Source organism: Salvelinus fontinalis, chromosome 3 (genome assembly GCF_029448725.1).
Source record: "Salvelinus fontinalis isolate EN_2023a chromosome 3, ASM2944872v1, whole genome shotgun sequence".
Classification (NCBI taxonomy): Eukaryota; Metazoa; Chordata; class Actinopteri; order Salmoniformes; family Salmonidae; genus Salvelinus; species Salvelinus fontinalis.
Genome location: NC_074667.1, coordinates 71230699 through 71250168, shown reverse-complemented (window position 1 = coordinate 71250168; position 19470 = coordinate 71230699). Strand labels below are relative to the sequence as shown.

At 48.3% G+C, this 19470-nt stretch overlaps 1 protein-coding gene across 3 annotated transcripts in view; it reads left to right on the top strand.

Annotated features, from left to right (window-relative positions):
- The first annotated feature begins 6 nt into the window (after positions 1-6).
- Positions 7-19470, top strand: part of LOC129851378 (homeodomain-interacting protein kinase 1-like) — a 37640-nt gene continuing 18176 nt past the window's right edge. For all 3 annotated transcript variants that reach the window (XM_055917884.1, XM_055917883.1, XM_055917882.1), the window contains exons 1-8: positions 7-643; positions 3206-3397; positions 6070-6251; positions 10104-10227; positions 10448-10567; positions 10997-11083; positions 14302-14486; positions 14630-14774. In XM_055917884.1, the coding sequence (XP_055773859.1) occupies positions 20-643; positions 3206-3397; positions 6070-6251; positions 10104-10227; positions 10448-10567; positions 10997-11083; positions 14302-14486; positions 14630-14774 (1659 nt within the window). In that variant the 5' untranslated portion in view covers positions 7-19. The remainder of the gene's footprint in view (positions 644-3205; positions 3398-6069; positions 6252-10103; positions 10228-10447; positions 10568-10996; positions 11084-14301; positions 14487-14629; positions 14775-19470) is intronic.

Genomic DNA, 19470 nt, shown 5'->3' with positions numbered 1-19470 from the left:
CTTCTGCCGCGTCAAGAAGATGAAGGTAGAGAACTGTGTTTGGGAGGTGTCCTCTGACGCCCCCTATGGTTCCGTGGGCGGCCAGCAGGGGGTAGGGGGTTACTCCTTCGCCCCCTCTGCCACCCCAGGTTCCCGAGGCCAGGTGGTGGTCCGGGCGGCCGACAGCACAGGCAGCCTACCCAGAGGCTCCAGCCGCCGCCTCAACGACCACTACTCACACACACATACCTCACACACGCACACCACGACGACCGCAACAGGCACGGGGACGCGACGACAGGGCCAGAAGAGGAAGAATAAGGAAGTTGAAGGAAGTAATAGTGTTCAGATTCTGGAGGAGCTCTCTGCCCCTCGACCAGTCTTCTCCACGAGGACAGGGGGCGTCGGAGGAGGGGGTACGGGCCAGTCCGTCCCCCACTCGGCCCCCGCCACCAAGAGCTCCAGCTCCAACGGAGAGGGGGACTACCAGCTGGTGCAGCATGAGACCCTGTGTTCAGTCTCCTGTAGTTATGAGGTGCTGGAGTTCCTGGGGAGGGGGACCTTCGGTCAGGTGGCCAAGTGTTGGAAGAGGGGAACCAATGAGATCGTGGCCATCAAGATCCTCAAGAACCACCCTTCTTACGCACGACAGGGCCAGATCGAGGTGGGTTCTTTTTTTTCTCGGTCTATCGTGATTGATTGATTGATTGGTGATGTTTTATTAGCCTGGAACCCAAAACTGATATGCACTGTTTTACCTTCATGGTTTTGTGAAGTGAGACTCACTAGGGGGGAAACAAAGCATATCAGTTTGGACACCAGCCTAGATGTTTATTGCTTTTCAAGAGGACTTTCTCCAAGGACCTTTAACCTCTCCTGCCAATGAAATATCCAAGTGTTAGACAATTTTTTTATTTATTTGTTTATTTCACCTTTATTTAACCAGGTAGGCCAGTTGAGAACAAGTTTTCATTTACAACTGCGACCTGGACAAGATAAAGCAAAGCAGTGTGACACAAACAACAACACAGAGTTACACATGGAATAAACAGGCGTACAGTCAATAACACAATAGAAAAAATTAAGTCTATATACATTGTGTGCAAATGGCGTGAGGAGGTAAGGCAATAAATAGGCCAATAGTAGTGAAGTAATGACAATTTAGCAGATTAACACTGGAGTGATAGATGAGCAGATGATGGTGTGTAAGTAGTGATACTGGTGTGCAAAAGAGCAGCAGAGTAAATAAAAACAATATGGGGATGAGGGAGGTAGATTGGGTGGGCTATTTACAGATGGACTGTGTACAGCTGCAGCGATCTGCTGCTCAGACTAGCCCAATTTATATATAGGACTAACAAATGTCGAGTGTTTTGAGCTGTGTCAATGTTTTCTCACTAACACAGCCTCTTGATTCATGTTTATTATCCTTCAAGAGAAACGCCTGGTAACCCATAGATCATCTACGCGGGACTATCCAAATAACATGTGTCTGCAATTCTTACTATAGACCTTTGTCAGGCATGGAGTTCACACTTCCTGCTTGTTCCCAGGCGCCAGACTAGTTCTAGAATAGACGACTGGAACACAAGTGTAGCAGATTAAATTGAGTTCTAGAATAGACGACTGGAACACAAGTGTAGCAGATTATGTAGAGTTCTAGAATAGACGACTGGAACACAAGTGTAGCAGATTAAGTTGAGTTCTAGAATAGACAACTGGAACACAAGTGTAGCAGATTAAGTTGAGTTCTAGAATAGACGACTGGAACACAAGTGTAGCAGATTATGTAGAGTTCTAGAATAGACGACTGGAACACAAGTGTAGCAGATTAAGTTGAGTTCTAGAATAGACAACTGGAACACAAGTGTAGCAGATTATGTAGAGTTCTAGAATAGACGACTGGAACACAAGTGTAGTAGATTAAGTTGAGTTCTAGAATAGACGACTGGAACACAAGTGTAGCAGATTATGTTGAGTTCTAGAATAGACGACTGGAACACAAGTGTAGCAGATTATGTAGAATTCTAGAATAGACAACTGGAACACAAGTGTAGCAGATTAAGTTGAGTTCTAGAATAGACGACTGGAACACAAGTGTAGCAGATTATGTTGAGTTCTAGAATAGACGACTGGAACACAAGTGTAGCAGATTAGGTTGAGTTCTAGAATAGACTACTGGAACACAAGTGTAGCAGATTATGTTGAGTTCTAGAATAGACAACTGGAACACAAGTGTAGCAGATTATGTAGAGTTCTAGAATAGACGACTGGAACACAAGTGTAGCAGATTAAGTTGAGTTCTAGAATAGACGACTGGAACACAAGTGTAGCAGATTATGTAGAATTCTAGAATAGACAACTGGAACACAAGTGTAGCAGATTAAGTTGAGTTCTAGAATAGACGACTGGAACACAAGTGTAGCAGATTATGTTGAGTTCTAGAATAGACGACTGGAACACAAGTGTAGCAGATTAGGTTGAGTTCTAGAATAGACTACTGGAACACAAGTGTAGCAGATTATGTTGAGTTCTAGAATAGACGACTGGAACACAAGTGTAGCAGATTAAGTTGAGTTCTAGAATAGACGACTGGAACACAAGTGTAGCAGATTATGTAGAGTTCTAGAATAGACGACTGGAACACAAGTGTAGCAGATTATGTAGAGTTCTAGAATAGACGACTGGAACACAAGTGTAGCAGATTATGTTGAGTTCTAGAATAGACGACTGGAACACAAGTGTAGCAGATTATGTAGAATTCTAGAATAGACAACTGGAACACAAGTGTAGCAGATTAAGTTGAGTTCTAGAATAGACGACTGGAACACAAGTGTAGCAGATTATGTTGAGTTCTAGAATAGACGACTGGAACACAAGTGTAGCAGATTAGGTTGAGTTCTAGAATAGACTACTGGAACACAAGTGTAGCAGATTATGTTGAGTTCTAGAATAGACGACTGGAACACAAGTGTAGCAGATTATGTAGAGTTCTAGAATAGACGACTGGAACACAAGTGTAGCAGATTAAGTTGAGTTCTAGAATAGACGACTGGAACACAAGTGTAGCAGATTATGTAGAGTTCTAGAATAGACGACTGGAACACAAGTGTAGCAGATTATGTTGAGTTCTAGAATAGACGACTGGAACACAAGTGTAGCAGATTAAGTTGAGCTGTGTCAATGTGCTCTGGCTAAGCCACTCCACCCTCCTGTCTGTTCCCAGGTGGGCATCCTGAACCGTCTGAGTGAGGAGAACGCCGACGAGTTTAACTTTGTGCGTTCCTACGAGTGTTTCCAACACAAAGGTCACACCTGCCTGGTGTTTGAGATGCTGGAGCAGAACCTGTACGACTTCCTGAAGCACAGCAAGTTCAGCCCCCTGCCACTACAACACATCAGACCCATACTGCAACAGGTGACAATACAACTTCCTTGATCCGTTATACAGACTATAGAAATGTGAGGAAGGAATATGGTCAAGATATTATGGTCGGACCTTATTTGACAGTCTGTTTACCTGGTAGGCCAACTCGTTCTAAAAGTTGAGTTATTACACTGTTGTGACACTGTTGTGACACTGTTACACTGTTACTACACTGGGGCGGCAGGGTAGTCTAGTGGTTAGAGTGGAGGGGCGGCAGGTAGCCTAGTGGTTAGAGTGTAGCCTAGTGGTTAGAGTGGAGGGTCGGCAGGGTAGTGGTTAGAGTGTAGCCTAGTGGTTAGAGTGTAGGGGAGGCAGGTAGCCTAGTGGTTAGAGTGTAGAGGTGGCAGGTAGCCTAGTGGTTAGAGTGTAGAGGCGGCAGGTAGCCTAGTGGTTAGAGTGTAGGGGAGGCAGGTAGCCTAGTGGTTAGAGTGTAGAGGCGGCAGGTAGCCTAGTGGTTAGAGTGTAGAGGCGGCAGGTAGCCTAGTGGTTAGAGTGTAGAGGTGGCAGGTAGCCTAGTGGTTAGAGTGTAGAGGCGGCAGGTAGCCTAGTGGTTAGAGTGTAGGGGCGGCAGGTAGCCTAGTGGTTAGAGTGTAGAGGCGGCAGGTAGCCTAGTGGTTAGAGTGTAGGGACGGCAGGTAACCTAGTGGTTAGAGTGTAGAGGGGGCAGGTAGCCTAGTGGTTAGAGTGTAGGGGCGGCAGGTAGCCTAGTGGTTAGAGTGTAGGGGTGGCAGGTAGCCTAGTGGTTAGAGTGTAGAGGCGGCAGGTAGCCTAGTGGTTAGAGTGGAGGGGCGGCAGGTAGCCTAGTGGTTAAAGTGGAGGGGCGGCAGGTAGCCTAGTGGTTAAAGTGTAGGGGCGGCAGGTAGCCTAGTGGTTAGAGTGGAGGGGCGGCAGGTAGCCTAGTGGTTAGAGTGGAGGGGCGGCAGGTAGCCTAGTGGTTAGAGTGGAGGGGCGGCAGGTAGCCTAGTGGTTAGAGTGGAGGGGCGGCAGGTAGCCTAGTGGTTAGAGTGGAGGGGCGGCAGGTAGCCTAGTGGTTAGAGTGGAGGGGCGGCAGGTAACCTAGTGGTTAGAGTGTAGGGGCGGCAGGTAGCCTAGTGGTTAGAGTGTAGGGGCGGCAGGGTAGCCTAGTGGTTAGAGTGTGGGGGCGGCAGGTAGCCTAGTGGTTAGAGTGTGGCCTAGTGGTTAGAGTGGAGGGGCGGCATGGTAGCCTAGTGGTTAGAGTGGAGGGGCGGCAGGTAGCCTAGTGGTTAGAGTGGAGGGGCGGCAGGGTAGCCTAGTGGTTAGAGTGGAGGGGCGGCAGGTAACCTAGTGGTTAGAGTGTAGGGGCGGCAGGTAGCCTAGTGGTTAGAGTGTAGGGGCGGCAGGGTAGCCTAGTGGTTAGAGTGTAGCCTAGTGGTTAGAGTGGAGGGGCGGCAGGTAGCCTAGTGGTTAGAGTGGAGGGGCGGCAGGTAGCCTAGTGGTTAGAGTGGAGGGGCGGCAGGGTAGCCTAGTGGTTAGAGTGTAGGGGCGGCAGGTAGCCTAGTGGTTAGAGTGTGGCCTAGTGGTTAGAGTGGAGGGGCGGCATGGTAGCCTAGTGGTTAGAGTGGAGGGGCGGCAGGTAGCCTAGTGGTTAGAGTGGAGGGGCGGCAGGGTAGCCTAGTGGTTAGAGTGTAGGGGCGGCAGGTAGCCTAGTGGTTAGAGTGTAGGGACGGCAGGTAGCCTAGTGGTTAGAGTGGAGGGGCGTCAGGGTAGCCTAGTGGTTAGAGTGTAGAGGCGGCAGGTAGCCTAGTGGTTAGAGTGGAGGGGCGGCAGGGTAGCCTAGTGGTTAGAGTGTAGAGGCGGCAGGTAGCCTAGTGGTTAGAGTGGAGGGGCGGCAGGGTTGCCTAGTGGTTAGAGTGTAGGGGCGGCAGGTAGCCTAGTGGTTAGAGTGTAGCCTAGTGGTTAGAGTGGAGGGGCGGCAGGGTAGCCTAGTGGTTAGAGTGGAGGGGCGGCAGGGTAGCCTAGTGGTTAGAGTGTAGGGGCGGCAGGTAGCCTAGTGGTTAGAGTGTAGCCTAGTGGTTAGAGTGGAGGGGCGGCAGGTAGCCTAGTGGTTAGAGTGTAGAGGCGGCAGGTAGCCTAGTGGTTAGAATGTAGAGGCGGCAGGTAGCCTAGTGGTTAGAGTGTAGAGGCGGCAGGTAGCCTAGTGGTTAGAGTGTAGAGGCGGCAGGTAGCCTAGTGGTTAGAGTGTAGAGGCGGCAGGTAGCCTAGTGGTTAGAGTGTAGGGGCGGCAGGTAGCCTAGTGGTTAGAGTGGAGGGGCGGCAGGGTAGCCTAGTGGTTAGAGTGTGGAGGCGGCAGGTAGCCTAGTGGTTAGAGTGTGGAGGCGGCAGGTAGCCTAGTGGTTAGAGTGTGGAGGCGGCAGGTAGCCTAGTGGTTAGAGTGTGGAGGCGGCAGGTAGCCTAGTGGTTAGAGTGTGGAGGCGGCAGGTAGCCTAGTGGTTAGAGTGTAGAGGCGGCAGGTAGCCTAGTGGTTAGAGTGTAGAGGCGGCAGGTAGCCTAGTGGTTAGAGTGTAGGGGCGGCAGGTACATCGGGGTGATTTCATTGGGAGACTAAGTGAAAATATTACTTCTCTAGATGCCACTTTTGAACCCTTTTCTGTTGATAGCCTCCACCTTTTTATAAGCCTGCATTACCTACATTTGACCACTAGGTGGCGACAGCGCTGATGAAGCTGAAGTCTCTGGGTCTGATCCATGCTGACCTGAAGCCAGAGAACATCATGCTGGTGGATCCACTCAGACAGCCCTACAGGGTCAAGGTCATCGACTTCGGCTCAGCCTCACACGTCTCCAAGGCTGTCTGCTCAACGTACCTGCAGTCGCGATACTACAGGTTTGTGTGGCCAGTCACGTCTCTAAGGCTGTCTGTTCCACGTACCCACAGTCACGTGTGTGTGTGTGTGTGTGTGTGTGTGTGTGTGTGTGTGTGGCCAGTCTTGTCTCCAAGACTGTCTGCTTAACGTACCCCTAGTCACGATACTACAGTCAGATACACCTGAGACTAGGTTTTTTTCCTGGGCAGGTGTGAGTGATACAACATGGTGTGGTATCTGTAAACAAGCCTCTGCCTTTTTCCACATTTTGTTACGTTACAGCCTTATTTTGAAATGGATTAAATATAAATATGCTCGTCCATCTACACACAATACCCCATAATGACAAAGCAAAAACTGTTCTTAAGAAGTGTTTGCAAAAATGATATATTTTTTAATGCAATATCAGATTTACAAAATTGTTCAGACCCTTTACTCAGTACTTTGTTGAAGCACCTTTGGCAGCAATTACATTCTCAAGTCTTCTTAGGTATGACGCTACAAGCTTGGCACACCTGTATTTGGGGAGTTTCTGCCATTCTTCTCTGCAGAACCTCTCAAACTCTGTCAGGTTGGATGGGGAGCGTCGCTGCACAGCTATTTTCAGGTCTCTCCAGACATGTTCGATCGGGTTCAAGTCCGGGCTCTGGCTGGGCCACTCAAGGACATTCAGAGACTTGTCCCAAAGCCACTCCTGCGTTGTCTTGGCTGTGAGCTTAGGGTCGTTGTCCTGTTTTGAAGGTGAACCTTTACCCCAGTCTGAGGTCCTGAGCGCTCTGGAGCAGGTTTTCATCAAAGATCTCTCTGTACTTTGTTCTCTTCAGCCAGCTCTAGGAAGAGTCTTGGTGGAGTGCTGCAGAGATGGTTGTCCTTCTGGAAGGTTCTCCCATCTCCACAGAGTTTGTCCGGCCAGCCAGCTCTAGTAAGAGTCTTGGCGGAGTGCTGCAGAGATGGTTGTCCTTCTGGAAGGTTCTCCCATCTCCACAGAGTTTGGCCAGCCAGCTCTAGGAAGAGTCTTGGTGGAGTGCTGCAGAGATGGTTGTCCTTCTGGAAGGTTCTCCCATCTCCACAGAGTTTGTCCGGCCAGCCAGCTCTAGGAAGAGTCTTGGTGGAGTGCTGCAGAGATGGTTGTCCTTCTGGAAGGTTCTCCCATCTCCACAGAGTTTGGCCTGCCAGCCAGCTCTAGGAAGAGTCTTGGTGGAGTACTGCAGAGATGGTTGTCCTTCTGGAAGGTTCTCCCATCTCCATAGAGTTTGTCCGGCCAGCCAGCTCTAGGAAGAGTCTTGGTGGAGTGCTGCAGAGATGGTTGTCCTTCTGGAAGGTTCTCCCATCTCCACAGAGTTTGTCCGGCCAGCCAGCTCTAGGAAGAGTCTTGGTGGAGTGCTGCAGAGATGGTTGTCCTTCTGGAAGGTTCTCCCATCTCCACAGAGTTTGTCCGGCCAGCCAGCTCTAGGAAGAGTCTTGGTGGAGTGCTGCAGAGATGGTTGTCCTTCTGGAAGGTTCTCCCATCTCCACAGAGTTTGGCCAGCCAGCTCTAGGAAGAGTCTTGGTGGAGTGCTGCAGAGATGGTTGTCCTTCTGGAAGGTTCTCCCATCTCCACAGAGTTTGGCCAGCCAGCTCTAGGAAGAGTCTTGGTGGAGTGCTGCAGAGATGGTTGTCCTTCTGGAAGGTTCTCCCATCTCCACAGAGTTTGTCCGGCCAGCCAGCTCTAGGAAGAGTCTTGGTGGAGTGCTGCAGAGATGGTTGTCCTTCTGGAAGGTTCTCCCATCTCCACAGAGTTTGTCCGGCCAGCCAGCTCTAGGAAGAGTCTTGGTGGCTCTAATCCTGTTTAAGAATGATGGAGGCCACTGTGTTCTTGGGGACCTTCAATGCTGCAGAGATGTTTTGGTATCCTTCCCCAAATCTGTGCCTCGACACAATGCTGTACCTGAGTTCAATTTCGAGTCTCATAGCAAAGGGTCTGAATACTTATGTAAATAAGGTAGATTTTTTTTAAATTTTTTTTTTTAATGAATATGCAAACATTTCTAAAAACCTGTTTTTGCTTTGTCCATATGAGCTATTGTGTGTAGATTGATGGGGTCATACCCAAGAAGACTGGAGGATGTAATCACTGCCAAAGGTGCTTCAACAAAGTACTGAGTAAAGGGTCTGAATACTTATGTACATGTGATGTTACAGCTGTTTTATTTTTAATACATTTGCACAAAAAAATCTAAACTTGTTTTTGCTTTGTTATTATGGGGTGTTGTGTGTACATGGGTGAGCATACTATATTTAATCAACTTTAAAATGAGGCTATATATCTGACATTATGGTACCTGTATATCTGGCATTATGGTACAGGTATACGTAGACATTATGGTACAGGTATATGTGACATTATGGTACAGGTATATGTGACATTATGGTACAGGTATATGTGACATTATGGTACAGGTATATCTGACGTTATGGTACAGGTATATGTGACATTATGGTACAGGTATACGTAGACATTATGGTACAGGTATATGTGACGTTATGGTACAGGTATACGTGACATTATGGTACAGGTATATCTGACATTATGGTACAGGTATATGTGACATTATGGTACAGGTAAACCTGACATTATGGTACAGGTATATGTGACATTATGGTACAGGTATATGTGACATTATGGTACAGGTATATGTGACATCATGGTACAGGTATATCTGACATTATGGTACAGGTATATCTGGCATTATGGTACAGGTATATGTGACATTATGGTACAGGTATATGTGACATCATGGTACAGGTATATGTGACGTTATGGTACAGGTATATGTGACGTTATGGTACAGGTATATGTGACGTTATGGTACAGGTATATCTGACATTATGGTACAGGTAAATCTGTCATTTTGACTGACATTGGTGTATATACAGGTGAATCACATATAAAAAGTCAATTATTCCACCCACCTTTGAGAATCTGAGACTGCAAAAAATCCAGGTGGTTATTCCACAGCAGTCTTGGTATAGTGAGTCCAGGTGGTTATTCCACTACTATCTTGGTATAATGAGTCCAGGTGGTAATTCCACTACTATCTTGGTATAATGAGCCCAGGTGGTAATTCCACTACTATCTTGGTATAATGAGTCCAGGTGGTTATTCCACTACTATCTTGGTATAATGAGCCCAGGTGGTAATTCCACTACTATCTTGGTATAATGAGCCCAGGTGGTAATTCCACTACTATCTTGGTATAATGAGTCCAGGTGGTAATTCCACTACTATCTTGGTATAATGAGCCCAGGTGGTAATTCCACTACTATCTTGGTATAATGAGCCCAGGTGGTAATTCCACTACTATCTTGGTATAATGAGCCCAGGTGGTAATTCCACTACTATCTTGGTATAATGAGCCCAGGTGGTTATTCCACAGCAGTCTTGGTATAATGAGTCCAGGTGGTTATTCCACAACAGTCTTGGTATAATGAGCCCAGGTGGTAATTCCACTACTATCTTGGTATAATGAGCCCAGGTGGTAATTCCACTACTATCTTGGTATAATGAGCCCAGGTGGTTATTCCACAGCAGTCTTGGTATAATGAGTCCAGGTGGTTATTCCACAACAGTCTTGGTATAGTGAGTCCAGGTGGTTATTCCACTACTATCTTGGTATAATGAGCCCAGGTGGTAATTCCACTACTATCTTGGTATAATGAGCCCAGGTGGTTATTCCACAGCAGTCTTGGTATAATGAGTCCAGGTGGTTATTCCACTACAGTCTTGGTATAATGAGTCCAGGTGGTTATTCCACTACTATCTTGGTATAATGAGTCCAGGTGGTTATTCCACAACAGTCTTGGTATAATGAGTTCTATGTTTTCTCCCTCAGGGCTCCAGAGATTATCCTGGGTTTGCCATTCTGTGAGTCTATAGACATGTGGTCTCTGGGCTGTGTTATAGCTGAGCTGTTCCTGGGCTGGCCCCTCTATCCCGGGGCATCAGAGTACGACCAGGTTAGTACTTCTACAGATACACAAACAAACACATTTTATCCTCAACTCTTATGATGGTAATATACCAAGCTATATCAAACTGTTGATAGTCATGTATTGTGTAATACCCTCCTTCCTTCCTTCCTTCCTTCCTTCCTTCCTTCCTTCCTTCCTTCCTTCCTTCCTTCCTTCCTTCCTTCCTTCCTTCCTTCCTTCCTTCCTTCCTTCCTTCCTCCACTAGATCCGGTACATCTCACAGACCCAGGGTCTGCCTGCAGAGTACCTGCTGAGTGCCGGCACCAAGACCAGCCGCTTCTTTAAGAGAGGACCTGACTCTAGCTACCCCCTCTGGAGAATCAAGGTATTACACCCCTCACTGCTCTGCTGCAACAATCTGGTCATTGTTTAGGCATAAACTAGCTTTGTTTTTCTTAGGAAGATCTACCTTTCTTGAAATAAGTCATGTAGGCAACTCTGCAATGCTTTATGGAGATGCACACAAAAATGTCATTTTTCCTTTTCCTGTATATTCAAGCTTCAGCGCGGCAGGTAGCCTAGTGGTTAGAGCGTTTGGCCAGTAACCGAAAGGTTGCTGGATTGAATCCCCGAGCTGACAAGGTAAAAATCTGTCGTTCTGCCCCTGAAAAAGGCAGTTAACCCACTGTTCCCTGGTAGGCCGTCATTGTAAATAAGAATTTGTTCTTAACTGACTTGCCAAGTTAAATAAAGGTACAAATTGAGCCTTATGAATATGAGGAGTGTAACGTAAATCCTTTCTGTGTTTAAATAGACTCCTTCAGAGCACGAGGCTGAGATGGGCATCAAGTCTAAGGAGGCCAGGAAATACATCTTCAACTGTCTGGATGACATGATGCAGGTAGGCTGGCTACATGGTGCTGCTAGGTAGGCTACATGGTGCTGCTAGGTAGGCTACATGGTGCTACTAGGTAGGCTACATGATCCTGCTAGGTAGGCTACATGATCCTGCTAGGTAGGCTACATGATCCTGCTAGGTAGGCTACATGGTGCTGCTAGGTAGGCTACATGGTGCTACTAGGTAGGCTACATGATCCTGCTAGGTAGGCTACATGATCCTGCTAGGTAGGCTACATGATCCTGCTAGGTAGGCTACATGGTGCTGCTAGGTAGGCTACATGGTGCTACTAGGTAGGCTACATGATCCTGCTAGGTAGGCTACATGGTGCTGCTAGGTTGGCTACATGGTGCTGCTAGGTAGGCTACATGGTGCTGCTAGGTTGGCTACATGGGGCTGCTAGGTAGGCTACATGATCCTGCTAGGTAGGCTACATGGTGCTGCTAGGTTGGCTACATGGTGCTGCTAGGTAGGCTACATGGTGCTGCTAGGTTGGCTACATGGTGCTGCTAGGTTGGCTACATGGTGCTGCTAGGTAGGCTACATGGTGCTGCTAGGTAGGCTACATGGTGCTGCTAGGTTGGCTACATGGTGCTGCTAGGTAGGCTACATGGTGCTGCTAGGTAGGCTACATGGTGCTGCTAGGTTGGCTACATGGTGCTGCTAGGTTGGCTACATGGTGCTGCTAGGTAGGCTACATGGTGCTGCTAGGTAGGCTACATGAGCCAGCTAGGTAGGCTGCATGGCGTTATCTAGCAGGCTACATGGTGCTGCTAGGTAGGCTGCATGGCGTTAACTAGTAGGCTACATGGTGCTGCTAGGTAGGCTACATGGTGCTGCTAGGTAGGCTACATGGTGCTGCTAGGTAGGCTACATGGTGCTGCTAGGTAGGCTACATGGTGCTGCTAGGTAGGCTACATGAGCCAGCTAGGTAGGCTGCATGGCGTTATCTAGCAGGCTACATGGTGCTGCTAGGTAGGCTGCATGGCGTTAACTAGTAGGCTACATGGTGCTGCTAGGTAGGCTACATGGTGCTGCTAGGTAGGCTACATGGTGCTGCTAGGTAGGCTACATGGTGCTGCTAGGTAGGCTACATGGTGCTGCTAGGTAGGCTACATGGTGCTGCTAGGTAGGCTACATGGTGCTGCTAGGAAGGCTACATGATCCTGCTAGGTAGGCTACATGGTGCTGCTAATGTTGGCTAAATGGTGCTGCTAGGTAGGCTACATGATCCTGCTAGGTAGGCTACATGGTGCTGCTAGGTAGGCTACATGATCCTGCTAGGTAGGCTACATGATCCTGCTAGGTAGACTACATGGTGCTGCTAGGTAGGCTACATGATTCTGCTAGGTAGGCTACATGATTCTGCTAGGTAGGCTACATGATCCTGCTAGGTAGGCTACATGATCCTGCTAGGTAGGCTACATGGTGCTGCTAGGTTGGCTACATGGTGCTGGTAGGTAGGCTACATGGTGCTGCTAGGTAGGCTACATGGTGCTGCTAGGTAGGCTACATGGTGCTGCTAGGTAGGCTACATGGTGCTGCTAGGTAGGCTACATGGTGCTGCTAGGTAGGCTACATGGTGCTGCTAGGTAGGCTACATGATCCTGCTAGGTAGGCTACATGGTGCTGCTAGGTTGGCTACATGGTGCTGCTAGGTAGGCTACATGGTGCTGCTAGGTTGGCGACATGGTGCTGCTAGGTAGGCAACATTTTACATTTTAAATTTCACCTTTATTAGGAGAGTTGTATGGCATTGAAGCTTGTCTGGAGGTTAGTTAACACAGTGTCCAAAGAAGGGCCTGATGTATACAGAATGGTGTCGTCTGCGTAGAGGTGGATCAGAGAATCACCAGCAGCAAGAGCGACATCATTGTGACACCCCCATAGCTAGGTAGGCTACATGGTGCTGCTAGGTAGGCTACATGGTGCTGCTAGGTAGGCTACATGGTGCTGCTAGGTAGGCTACATGAGCCAGCTAGGTAGGCTACATGGTGCTGCTAGGTAGGCTGCATGGCGTTATCTAGTAGGCTACATGGTGCTGCTAGGTAGGCTGCATGGCGTTATCTAGTAGGCTACATGGTGCTGCTAGGTAGGCTGCATGGCATTATCTACCCAGTACAGGACTCTCATGAGGTCTGCTAAACATCTGTCCAGATGTCCAGCCAATGTAGCAATGACATGATTAGTAACATGCCTGGCATTTGAAAATACCATTCATTTTGTTTTACCCGAATTTAGAATCGGCTTTAAATCATACAGATTCTGTTGTATGATGTTACATTCTCTTTGAGCATTTTCAAAAGCTAAAGATAAACTACTACCACTTGAATAAAGAACATTATCATCTGCATAAAAATGAACATCCGCTGTTTCAATAAGATCCCCAATGTTGTTGATATCCAAAATGAACAACAGTGGGCCCAAAATAGAACCTTGCGGAACACCTGAGCACACCTCTATGGACTCAGATTTACAACCATCCGCCATTACACATCGCGTACGATTTGATACATACTTAAAAAACAATCTAGAGCATGACCAGTAATTCCACAACATTTTAACCTTTGCATTAACACAGCATGGTCCACGGTGTCAAACGCCTTCGACAAATCAATAATAACAGACACACAATGTAACTTCTTATCAAGAGCACAGTGGATCATGAGGTCTGCAAAACATCTGTCCTCTAGGTGGGACTCTCATGAGGTCTGTAAAACATCTGTCCTCTAGGTGGGACTCTCATGAGGTCTGTAAAACATCTGTCCTCTAGGTGGGACTCTCATGACTAAAGAGGCTTCACACATAGCTTTTTTTTCTACACATAAGAGCAGGAGTATGTCTCTATTCTCAGCGCTAAGGACACATGTTCTACTCTTGAGACGCTTTGTGGATATGGCCCAAGGTGGCAGCCCCCCGGCCCAAGGTGGCAGCCCCCCGGCCCAAGGTGGCAGCCCCCCGGCCCAAGGTGGCAGCCCCCCGGCCCAAGGTGGCAGCCCCCCGGCCCAAGGTGGCAGCCCCCCGGCCCAAGGTGGCAGCCCCCCGGCCAGGTAGCAGCCCCCCGGCCAGGTAGCTCACCCTCCCCAAGTTCTAATCTATTAGAGGGGATGAAACCCCAGAACTGACCAATAGCTCAGTGTCTTTAGCAGCAGCTTCACCCTTCATTCAACCTCACCACTTCCATCCTGTTGTATCACTTCTTCTTCCACTTCCTGATGCAGGTCAACCTCTCATCTCACCTGGAGGGGACGGACATGCTGGCGGAGAAAGCTGATAGGAGGGAGTTCATCGACCTGCTGAAGCGGATGCTCCGATTGGACGCTGACAAGAGGATCACGCCCACTAAGACGCTGGGTCACCCCTTCGTCACCATGAGTCACCTGCTGGACTTCCCTCACAGCTCCCAGTACGTACACCTGTCACTGTGTGTGGAAGGATGTACTTGTGGGTGTCTCAGGGTGGGGTGTTATTACATTTGACTTTGCCCTTTGTGGGTGAAATTTGATTGGTTGATTGGTTAAATGATTTGATTGTCTCACCCCTTTGCAGTGTGAAGTCTTGCTTTCAGAACATGGAGCTCTGTAAACGTAGGAGCTCGTCGTTCGACAACAACAAAACTCTCTTCTCCACCAACACTCTTCCTAGTGCTGCCGCCGGCAACCTCACAGTTACCTTCAGCAATCAGCTCAACCAGGTACACACACACTGTTACCTTCAGCAATCAACTCAACCAGGTACACACACACAGTTACCTTCAGCAATCAGCTCAACCAGGTACACACACACTGTTACCTTCAGCCATCAGCTCAACCAGGTACACACTGTTACCTTCAGCTCAACCAGGCACACACTGTCACCTTCAGCTCAACCAGGTACACACACACTGTTACCTTCAGCTCAACCAGGTACACACACACTGTTACCTTCAGCACAACCAGGTACACACACACTGTTACCTTCAGCTCAACCAGGTACACACACACTGTTACCTTCAGCACAACCAGGTACACACTGTTACCTTCAGCTCAACCAGGTACACACTGTTACCTTCAGCTCAACCAGGTACACACACTGTTACCATCAACTCAACCAGGTACACACACACTGTTACCTTCAGCACAACCAGGTACACACACACTGTTACCTTCAGCCACCAGCTCAACCAGGTACACACTGTCACCTTCAGCACAACCAGGTACACACACACTGTTACCTTCAGCCACCAGCTCAACCAGGTACACACTGTTAACTTCAGCTCAACCAGGTACACACTGTTACCTTCAGCTCAACCAGGTACACACTGTTACCTTCAGCTCAACCAGGTACACACACTGTTACCATCAGCTCAACCAGGTACACACACTGTTACCTTCAGCCACCAGCTCAACCAGGTACACACACACTGTTACCTTCAGCCACCAGCTCAACCAGGTACACACTGTTACCTTCAGCCACCAGCTCAACCAGGTACACACACACTGTTACCTTCAGCCACCAGCTCAACCAGGTACACACACACTGTTACCTTCAGCCACCAGCTCAACCAGGTACACACTGTTACCTTCAGCTCAACCAGGTACACACTGTTACCTTCAGCTCAACCAGGTACACACTGTTACCTTCAGCTCAACCAGGTACACACTGTTACCTTCAGCTCAACCAGGTACACACACTGTTACCATCAACTCAACCAGGTACACACACACTGTTACCTTCAGCACAACCAGGTACACACACACTGTTACCTTCAGCCACCAGCTCAACCAGGTACACACTGTCACCTTCAGCACAACCAGGTACACACACACTGTTACCTTCAGCCACCAGCTCAACCAGGTACACACTGTTAACTTCAGCTCAACCAGGTACACACTGTTACCTTCAGCTCAACCAGGTACACACTGTTACCTTCAGCTCAACCAGGTACACACACTGTTACCATCAGCTCAACCAGGTACACACACTGTTACCTTCAGCCACCAGCTCAACCAGGTACACACACACTGTTACCTTCAGCCACCAGCTCAACCAGGTACACACTGTTACCTTCAGCCACCAGCTCAACCAGGTACACACACACTGTTACCTTCAGCCACCAGCTCAACCAGGTACACACACACTGTTACCTTCAGCCACCAGCTCAACCAGGTACACACTGTTACCTTCAGCTCAACCAGGTACACACTGTTACCTTCAGCTCAACCAGGTACACACTGTTACCTTCAGCTCAACCAGGTACACACTGTTACCTTCAGCTCAACCAGGTACACACTGTTACCTTCAGCTCAACCAGGTACACACTGTTACCTTCAGCTCAACCAGGTACACACACACTGTTACCTTCAGCTCAACCAGGTACACACACACTGTTACCTTCAGCTCAACCAGGTACACACACACTGTCACCTTCAGCTCAACCAGGTACACACACACTGTTACCTTCAGCTCAACCAGGTACACACACACTGTCACCTTCAGCTCAACCAGGTACACACACACTGTCACCTTCAGCTCAACCAGGTACACACACACTGTTACCTTCAGCTCAACCAGGTACACACTGTTACCTTCAGCTCAACCAGGTACACACTGTTACCTTCAGCTCAACCAGGTACACACTGTTACCTTCAGCTCAACCAGGTACACACTGTTACCTTCAGCTCAACCAGGTACACACTGTTACCTTCAGCTCAACCAGGTACACACTGTTACCTTCAGCTCAACCAGGTACACACTGTTACCTTCAGCTCAACCAGGTACACACACACTGTTACCTTCAGCTCAACCAGGTACACACACACTGTTACCTTCAGCTCAACCAGGTACACACTGTTACCTTCAGCTCAACCAGGTACACACTGTTACCTTCAGCTCAACCAGGTACACACTGTTACCTTCAGCTCAACCAGGTACACACACACTGTTACCTTCAGCTCAACCAGGTACACACACACTGTTACCTTCAGCCACCAGCTCAACCAGGTACACACACACTGTTACCTTCAGCTCAACCAGGTACACACTGTTACCTTCAGCTCAACCAGGTACACACTGTTACCTTCAGCTCAACCAGGTACACACTGTTACCTTCAGCACAACCAGGTACACACTGTTACCTTCAGCACAACCAGGTACACACTGTTACCTTCAGCACAACCAGGTACACACTGTTACCTTCAGCTCAACCAGGTACACACTGTTACCTTCAGCTCAACCAGGTACACACACTGTTACCTTCAGCTCAACCAGGTACACACACACTGTTACCTTCAGCTCAACCAGGTACACACTGTCACCTTCAGCTCAACCAGGTACACACTGTTACCTTCAGCTCAACCAGGTACACACTGTTACCTTCAGCTCAACCAGGTACACACTGTTACCTTCAGCTCAACCAGGTACACACTGTTACCTTCAGCTCAACCAGGTACACACACACTGTCACCTTCAGCTCAACCAGGTACACACACTGTTACCTTCAGCTCAACCAGGTACACACACACTGTTACCTTCAGCCACCAGCACAACCAGGTACACACTGTTACCTTCAGCCACCAGCTCAACCAGGTACACACTGTTACCTTCAGCTCAACCAGGTACACACACACTGTTACCTTCAGCCACCAGCTCAACCAGGTACACACTGTTACCTTCAGCCACCAGCTCAACCAGGTACACACTGTTACCTTCAGCTCAACCAGGTACACACACACTGTTACCTTCAGCCACCAGCTCAACCAGGTACACACTGTTACCTTCAGCTCAACCAGGTACACACACACTGTTACCTTCAGCTCAACCAGGTACACACACACTGTTACCTTCAGCTCAACCAGGTACACACACACTGTTACCTTCAGCTCAACCAGGTACACACACACTGTTACCTTCAGCTCAACCAGGTACACACACACTGTTACCTTCAGCTCAACCAGGTACACACTGTTACCTTCAGCTCAACCAGGTACACACTGTTACCTTCAGCTCAACCAGGTACACACTGTTACCTTCAGCTCAACCAGGTACACACTGTTACCTTCAGCTCAACCAGGTACACACACACTGTTACCTTCAGCTCAACCAGGTACACACTGTTACCTTCAGCTCAACCAGGTACACACTGTTACCTTCAGCTCAACCAGGTACACACTGTTTCCTTCAGCTCAACCAGGTACACACACTGTTACCATCAGCTCATCCAGGTACACACACTGTTACCTTTAGCTCAACCAGGTACACACACACTGTTACCTTCAGCTCAACACTGTTACCTTCAGCTCAACCAGGTACACACACTGTTACCATCAGCTCAACCAGGTACACACACTGTTACCTTCAGCTCAACCAGGTACACACACACTGTTACCTTCAGCTCAACCAGGTACACACTGTTACCTTCAGCTCAACCAGGTACACACACTGTTACCTTCAGCTCAACCAGGTACACACACTGTTACCTTCAGCTCAACCAGGTACACACACTGTTACCTTCAGCTCAACCAGGTACACACACTGTTACCTTCAGCTCAACCAGGTACACACACTGTTACCTTCAGCTCAACCAGGTACACACACTGTTACCTTCAGCTCAACCAGGTACACACACACTGTTACCTTCAGCTCAACCAGGTACACACACTGTTACCTTCAGCTCAACCAGGTACACACTGTTACCTTCAGCACAACCAGGTACACACTGTTACCTTCAGCTCAACCAGGTACACACACACTGTTACCTTCAGCTCAACCAGGTACACACACACTGTTACCTTCAGCTCAACCAGGTACACACACACTGTTACCTTCAGCTCAACCAGGTACACACTGTTACCTTCAGCTCAACCAGGTACACACACACTGTTACCTTCAGCTCAACCAGGTACACACTGTTACCTTCAGCTCAACCAGGTACACACTGTTACCTTCAGCTCAACCAGGTACACACTGTTACCTTCAGCTCAACCAGGTACACACTGTTACCTTCAGCTCAACCAGGTACACACACACTGTTACCTTCAGCTCAACCAGGTACACACTGTTACCTTCAGCTCAACCAGGTACACACACAAGTTAAGATCACTGTATACTTTCAGCGACTTCATACAGTGATACATACGTTTAATTGAGTATGAAAATGTCTTTGGCAGTTCCAGTTCCAGACGCTGTTCCAACCAATAAGATCAGAGAACTACAAACTTGTTATATAGGTTGCTGAAAATTTGACTGTCGGTATTTTTTGCTGAGTCATGTTCAGGATTCCTGTTCATGTACGTAATGGGAGAAGGAGTTTCCCATTCTGCTCACCACTAAACTGTCAATAGACGACATGACATCATAAAATGATACAAAAAAAAACATGTTGAAATCACTGAATCCCCAACAATTAAATG